Source organism: Heterodontus francisci, chromosome 36 (genome assembly GCF_036365525.1).
Source record: "Heterodontus francisci isolate sHetFra1 chromosome 36, sHetFra1.hap1, whole genome shotgun sequence".
NCBI classification, from domain to species: Eukaryota; Metazoa; Chordata; class Chondrichthyes; order Heterodontiformes; family Heterodontidae; genus Heterodontus; species Heterodontus francisci.
Genome location: NC_090406.1, coordinates 26,720,768 through 26,728,708, shown reverse-complemented (window position 1 = coordinate 26,728,708; position 7,941 = coordinate 26,720,768). Strand labels below are relative to the sequence as shown.

General features: G+C 44.0%; 1 protein-coding gene across 1 annotated transcript in view; it reads left to right on the top strand.

The window, feature by feature from the left end:
* The first annotated feature begins 204 nt into the window (after positions 1–204).
* The window catches only part of org (oogenesis-related gene), a 33,440-nt gene continuing 25,703 nt past the window's right edge, over positions 205–7,941 (top strand). Inside the window, exons 1-2 of the mRNA XM_068015824.1 lie at positions 205–282; positions 364–444. Of these exons, the coding sequence (XP_067871925.1) occupies positions 232–282; positions 364–444 (132 nt within the window). The 5' untranslated portion in view covers positions 205–231. The remainder of the gene's footprint in view (positions 283–363; positions 445–7,941) is intronic.

The following is a 7,941-nucleotide window of genomic DNA, read 5'->3' as shown; positions in this document are numbered from 1 at the left end:
CCGGGCTGAAGGAGTGAAGCGGGGAGAGATGAGGTCTCTGAGTCACCTCACCATTACTACTTTTAAAGATGCTGGAAGTGTCTGCCTGCCCTGTCTGTCCTACCCCTTTAAGTCTGGTCAGCGTTTCCCCACGGCTCACGTGTGCTCTGTTGGGTTAAACCTGCCGTCGCCGGCCCATTCACGCTAATGCTCCCCTTCGAGTTGGGGGGGTTGTAGGTCTGTTTGTGTAAGATGTCGCTGCAAGAAGATATTGTTGCTAAAGGTGAATTCAAAGATTGTAAGGTATGGGTTTGTGTGTGTTTTAACGCGATTGACCAAAAGTATTTGTCTCCTTGGTTGCTGATTTGGGTTCTTTGTATTTAGGATAAATGTTCAGCGACTACAGAAGCTCCTTTACTCACTCTCATTGGCAGGATGTCTGAACTCGGGCCGTTGAAATACCTGGTATGTAGACGGTTGCCGTGTATGGGTTACTGTGTTGTTAATGGTAACTGGAAGTTTTGGGGGTTTTGCTGTCTAAAATTCTAGCGTGTGTCCATACACTTGAAATGTAGTTAACTACCACGTGTTCTCGTTCTGCCTGGAATTAAATTGCGTCTGTTTGGAATATGGTGTAACTGAATTGCAATGTATCTTGTCATTTTTTTAAATATATGTGTCTCTCAACTCCTGCTTCAGATCTTAATCGAGTCTCATTTTCTTTGGAAGCATTATTTTGTCCACATTCTAGCATTAAGGTTTTGGAATTTCCTTAGTCCTGATGACATCAAGGATACAAACCAAGAGAAGTTGGTGTTGAAGCAACTGAATGCATCCAACACACTGGTTAATGTTACTTAGCAAAGGAGGATTGCTATCCATTGAATCCCACTGGATACTGTCACTTAAGATAACTTGGTTTAGCAGTAATGTTCTCCATTGACCAGTGGCTTGTTGGTCCTGTAGCTTTGCATGTGGAAACCAGTTACTTGGTCTTGACATCGGAGGGTTATTGGTGTTATGAAACTTTTTTTTAATCAGTCAGTAGCTTTTTTTTGTGTGGGATGGGGCAGAATAAAGGTAAGCTGGTGGAAGAAAATGCTCCCAAGTTAAGTTGCCAAGTGAGATTTCAGAAAGTTGGGGGTGGGGGGAAGCAAATGCTGAAATAAACAAGAAATACTCAGCTGGTCTGTCTGGAGTGGTTAATTGTTATAATGCATAGTCTTTCCAATACATGTGCCCTTTATATTACATATAGACATTCAAACCTCTTTCAGCATTTTCAAGCAATTGCATTAAATCAGTTAGCTGTCTGTCTTTCTGAAAATGCTTATCATCTTTTGATACAATCTGCTTTTTTTAAAGAGATACAGCACTGAAACAGGCCCTTCAGTCCACCGAGTCTGTGCTGACCAGCCATCCATTTATACTAATCGAACATTAATCCCATATTCCCTGCCACATCCCCACCATTCTTCTACCACCTACCTACACTAGGGGTAATTTACAATGGCCAATTTACCTGTCAAGCTGCAAGTCTTTGGCTGTGGGAGGAAACTGGAGCAACTGGTGGAAACCCACGCGGTCACAGGGAGAACTTGCAAACTTCACACAGGCAGTACCCAGAACTGAACCCGGGTCGCTGGAGCTGTGAGGCTGCGGTGCTAACCGCTGTGCCACCCTGGTCAGTTTAAAGGTTACTATGTAACCCCCAGATGTGAGTCTGTATATCTTCTCTGTATTTTGGGAGGACTAACAAGGCAAAGGAATGTACAATGGATGGTAGGACCCTAGGAAGTTCAAAGGGTCAGAGGGCCCTTGGTGTACTTGTCCATAGATCACTGAAGACAGCAGCACAGATAGATATGGTGGTTAGGAAGGCATATGGGATACTTTTATTAGTCGAGGCATAGAATATAAGAGCAGGGAGGTTATGATGGAGCTGTATAAAATGCTAGTTAGGCCACAGCTGGAGTACTGTGTACAGTTCTGGGCTAACCACACTAATGGAAGGATGTGATTGCACTGGAGAGGGTGCAAAGGAGATTCACCAGGATGTTGCCTGGGCTGGAGCATTTCAGCTATGAAGAGACTGGATAGTCTAGGGTTGTTTTCCTTGGAGCAGAGAAAGCTGAGGGAGGGCCTGATTGAGATATACAAAATTTGAGTGGCATTGATGGGGTAGATGGGAAGAAACTTTTTCCTTTAGCGGAGGTGTCAATAACCAGGAGCATAGATTTAAAGTAAGGGGCAGGAGGTTGAGAGGGGATTTGAGGAAAAAAAAGTTCACCCAGAGGGTGGTTGGAATCTGGATCACATTGCCTGAAGGAGTGGTAGAGGCAGGAACCCTCACAACATTTAAGAAGTATTTAGATGAGCACTTGAAATGCCATAGCATACAAGGCTATGGGCCAAGTGCTGGAAAATGGGATTCGAACAGATAGGTACTTGATGGCTGGCATGGACACGAGAGGCCGAAGGGCCTGTTTCTGTGCTGTATAACACTATAACTCTGACTCTATAAACTCATGTTTATCTGTTCCATCAGTGCAGTCCTATGGAATGCCCGAGTCCCTTTATTTTACCACCCCTCTACCTACTTTAAGAAAGCTCAAAAAAACTGTTGACTTCTCTTTCCCCTACCCATCCCCTGCTGCTTGACATTTCCCGAAAAGCTAGCTGATGCATTTCTATATGATATACAAATGTTCAATAAACTGTATTTCCAACAATTGCCTTCTCATTTTGAATGAAGTTGTAAATTAGCAAGTCAATTGCATGCCCTCTTCCTGTGCTTTAAGGCAGTGTTCTCAATCTGTTAGACACGACCGAATTGGGAATCCAGATGTGACTAATTGCATTTGCTAAAAAATGAATAATAAACAGGGCATTTGATCTCTCTTCACTATGCAAGTGCTTGCATGCGTACTTTAACCATTCTGGATTTGTTGATAAACTGGTAAATTTAAAAACTGTGATCAAGTGCTTTACTTCCCTGACTACCAAATGGTGAAAAAGGTAAATATTCATGTGATGTCCATTTACCTGTATTTTTTTAAATATTCTTTCATGGGATGTGGGTGTCACTGGCTAGGCCAGCATTTATTGCCCATCCCTAATTGCTCTTGAGAAGGTGGAGGTGAGCTGCTGCAGTCCATGTGGGGTAGGGACACCCACAGTGCTATTAGGAAGGGAGTTCCAGGATTTTGACCCAGCCACAATTAAGGAACAGCGATTATAGTTCCAAGTCAGGATGGCATGTGGCTTGGAGGGGAACTTGCAGATGGTGGTATTCCCAACCATTTGCTGACCTTGTCCTTCTAGGTGGTAGAGGTTGCGGGTTTGGAAGGTCTTGTCTAAGGAGCCTTGGTGTGTTGCTGCCGTGCATCTTGTAGATGGTACACACTGCTGCTACTGTGTGTCGGTTGTGGAGGGAGTGAATGGCACCCCATCCACAAGCAATCAAGTGGGCTGCTTTGTCCTGGCTGGTGTTGAGCTTCATGAGTATTGTTGGAGCTGCACCCATCCAAGCAAGTGGAGAGTATTCCACCACACTCCTGACTTGTGCCTTGTAGATGGTGGACAGGCATTGGGGAGTCAGGAGGTGAGTTACTCACTGCAGGATTCCTAGCCTCTGACCTGCTCTTATATTATATGGCTACTCCATTTCAGTTTCTGGTCAATGGTAGCCCCGAGGATTTTGATAGTGGGGGATTCAGCGATGGTAATGCCATTGAATGTCATGGGGAGATGGTTAGATTCTCTCGTTGGAGATGGTCATTGCCTGGTACTTAAGTGGCAAGTAACATTCATGCCACACATCAGTCCAAGCCTGGATATTGTCCAGGTCTTACTGCATTTCTACACTGACTTCTTCAGTATCTGAGGAGTTGCGAATGGTGCTGAACATTGTGCAATCATCAGTGAACATCACCACTTCTAACCTTATGATTGAAGGAAGGTCATTGATGAAGCAGCTGAAGATGGTTGAGCCTAGGACACTACCCTGAGGAACTCTTGCAGTGATGTCCTGGAGCTGAAATGATTGACCTCCAACAGTCACAACCATCTTTCTTTGTGCTAGGTATGACTCCAACCAGTGGAGATGTTTTCCCCCTGATTCCCATTGACTTCAGTTTTGGTAGGGTTCCTTGATGCCATACTCTGTTAAATGCTGCCTTGATGTCCAGGGCAGTCACTCTAACCTCACCTCTTGAGTTCAGCTCTTATCCATGTTTGAACCAGGGCTGTAATGAAGTCAGGAGCTGAGTGGCCATGGTAGAATCCAAACTGAGCTTTCCTGAGCAGGTTATTGCTAAACAGGTGCTGCTTGATAGCACCATTGACAACACCTTCCATCACTTTACTGATGATTGAGAGTAGACTGGGGCAGTAACTTTCTGGGTTGGACTTTTCCTGCTTTTTGTGTATAGGACATTCCTGGGCAATTTTTCACATTGCCAGGTTGATGCCAGTGTTGTAGCTGTACTGGAACAGCTTGGCTAGGGATGCGACAAGTTCTGGAGCAAAGGTCTTTAGTACTATTGCCGGAATGTTGTCAGGGCCCATAGCCTTTGCAGTATCCAGTGCCTTCGGTCGTTTCTTGATGTCATGTGGAGTGAATCGAATTGGCTGAAGACTGGCATCTGTGATGCTGGGGACTTCAGGAGGAGGCTGAGATGGATCATCAACTCTGCACATCTGGCTGAAGATTGTTGTAAATGCTTCCGCCTTATCTTTCGCAGTGATGTGCTGGGCTCCCCCATCATTGAGGATGGGGATATTTGTGGAACCGCTTGTTAGTTGTTTAATTATCCACCTCCATTGACAACCGGATGTGGCAGGACTGCAGAGCTTAGATCTGATCCGTTGGTTATGGGATCGCTTAGCTCTGTCTATCGCATGCGGCTTACGCAAGTAGTCCTGACTTGTAGCTTCATCAGCTTGACACTTCATTTTTAGATATGCCTGGTGCTGCTCCTGGTATGTCCTCCTGCACTCTTCATTGAACCAGGGTTGGTCTCCTGGCTTGATGGTAATGGTAGAGTGGGGGTTATGCTGGGCCATGAGGTTACAGATTGTGGTCGAGTACAATTCTGCTGCTGCTGATGGCCCACAGCGCCTCGTGGATGCCCAGTTTTGCATTGCTAGATCTGTTTGAAATCTATCCCATTTAGCACAGTGGTAGTGCCACACAACATGATGGAGGGTATCCTCAATGTGAAGGCGGGACTTCGTCTCCATAAGGACTGTGCGGTGGTCGTTCCTACCAATCCTGTCATGGACAGATGCATCTGTGGTAGGCAGATTGGTGAGGCAAAGGTCAAGTATGTTTTTCCCTCTTTGTTCCCTCACATCTGCTGCAGACCCAGTCTAGCAGTTATGTCCTTTAGAACTCTGCCATCTCAGTCAGTAGTGGTGCTACGGAGCCACTCTTAGTGATGGACATTGTACTCTGGGTGGGGGACTTCATTCTGCAGCCTTGCCACCCTCTGTGCTTCCTCCAGTGGTGTTCAACATGGAGGAGTACTGATTCATCAACTGAGGGAGGGCAGTAGGTGACAATGAGGAGGTTTCTTTATCCATGTTTGACCTGATGCTATAAGACTTCATGGGGTCTAGCATCAATGTTGAGGACTTCCAAGGATGACTCCCTTCTGGCTGTATACCACTGTGCCATTACCGCTAGTGGGTCTGTCTTGCCAGTGGGACAGGACATGCCTGGGGATTGTGATGGCGGTGTCTGGGACATTGTCAGTAAGCTATGATTCTGTGAGTATGACTATATCAGGCTACCTTTAGGACAGCTCTCCCAATTTTGGCACAAGCCCCCAGATGTTTGTTAGGAGGGCTTTGCAGGGTTGACCGGGCTGGGTTTGCCGTTGTCGTTTCCGGTGCCGAGGTCGATACAGGGTGGGCCGTCCGGTTTCATTCTTTCTTAACTTGTAGCGGGTAGATACAACTGAATGGCTTGCTAGGCCGTTTCAGAGGGCATGTAAGAGTCAGTCACATTGTTGTGGGTCTGGAATCACGTGTAGGCCAGACCAGGTAAGGACAGCAGATTTCTTTCCCTGAAGAAGATTAGTGAACCAGATGGATTTTTACAACAATTGGCAATGATTTTATGGCTATCATTAGATTAGGTTTTAATTCCACCTTCTGCTATGGTGGAATTTGAACCCATCTCCCCAGAGCAATAAAAGCAAAATATTCCAGATGCTGGAAATTGGAAATAAAAACAAAAAATGCTGGAAATACTCAGCAGGTCTGGCAGCATCTGTGGAGAGAGGAAATGTTTCAAAATGTTAACTCTGCTTCTCTCTTCAGATGCTGCCAGACCTGCTGAGTATTTCCAGCATTTTTTTGTTTTTATTATCCCCAGAGCAAGACCCTGGGTCTCTGTTACTAGTCCAGTGACAATACCACTATGCCACCGCCTCCCAGTGTGTACTGTATTTTACTGAAATGTTTCTAAAACAGTGATACTGTGGCTCGTCAGCAACTTGTATTGGACAAGACTGAGATTAATTAGGTGATTCTTTGTGGGAAGACTCCTGTGCAATATTAGATTATTATTGCAGGTAATGGAAGCCTCCAATATATTCCTATTGTAATTGTATTTTATGGACACTAATTACTATTAGCATCTTGCACAATTTGTTCTTTGGGTTGGGAGTGGGGGTTGAGAAACCTAGATTTATCTTGGCATCAAAAACAACTTTAGTGGATTGGACTGAAAAATCTGCAGCTCCTGCCTTCAATTAGTGAGAAGTAATTGCAATTAAAGTGATGTGCTTTTTAAGGCTGTTGATTTAGTAGATTTTGTTAGTGACACAATGCTCATTTTATGAGTAACTGATCCATGTATGCCAAAAAGTTCCAAGTTTGATTCTGTCTGGAATGAATTAAATGTAAAATAATCTCCTGAGCCCTGAGTCACATATAAAGAATGTTAACTTGGATGAGGTATTGGAGGGCAACAAGTATCCATTGAACTCTACCCCAGAATGAAATTAATTACTCTAGGAAGGCTAATGCTGAAAAGAGGCAGGGAAGAAATGTTAACTAGTTGGTGTAGGTGTGAATATATGGATTGTTTGCTGCTGTGTCAAAAATAGTACATGCGAGTGCTCAGTGTCATATTCAATCAGATTCTGTGCAAGTGTCTTCCATCACTTTTGAAGTAATATGCTGGTCTTTAATTCTGCCCTGAATTTTTTTTCTTGGATAAGTTGTATAATGAAATGAGCTCTGATCCAAAATCCTGTACTTAAAGTAAAATCAGAGTGTCTGCATTTTGCAGTTTTATTTAATGAATAAAGAAACCTTGTGTTAGACTATCTCATGGGAGGTACATTTTTTAGAGAGTCTAGCTTATTTTGTGAGCAGGGGAAAGCCCAGTGGAAGGTGATTGCAAAGTGGACACTGTTCTACACTTCCTACTCTTAAAATTTCAAGTAAATGTTGAGGACTAGGGCACAAGGGGGATAGAAGTCATGCTTTATCTATACAAAGCCCTGGTTAGACCACTCCTGGAATATCATCGAATCATAGAATGATTAGAGCACAGAAAGAGGCCATATAGCCTGTCATGTCCAGTCTGGCTGGCTGCAAGATCAACTCAGCTAGTCCCACTCCATTGCCTTTTCACTGTAGACCTACAGATTTTTTCAATTTAGATAATTATCCAATTCCCTTTTGAAAGCCATGATTGAATCTGCCTCCACCATACTCTGTCCAGGTCCTGACCACTTGCTGTGTTTTGTTTTTTGCTGGATCAATTGCAAATTGTAAATCTGAGATTGGCTGACAAAAATCAAAGATATTAAATGATATGGGATAAAGTTGAGTACATGGAGTTAGGCCACATCACCCAAATTTCTTAAGGAGCTGAATGGCCTACTTCCGTTTCTGCTTGTAAGCTATAATGAATAATAAGGTTACAAAATGCATGGACCTATA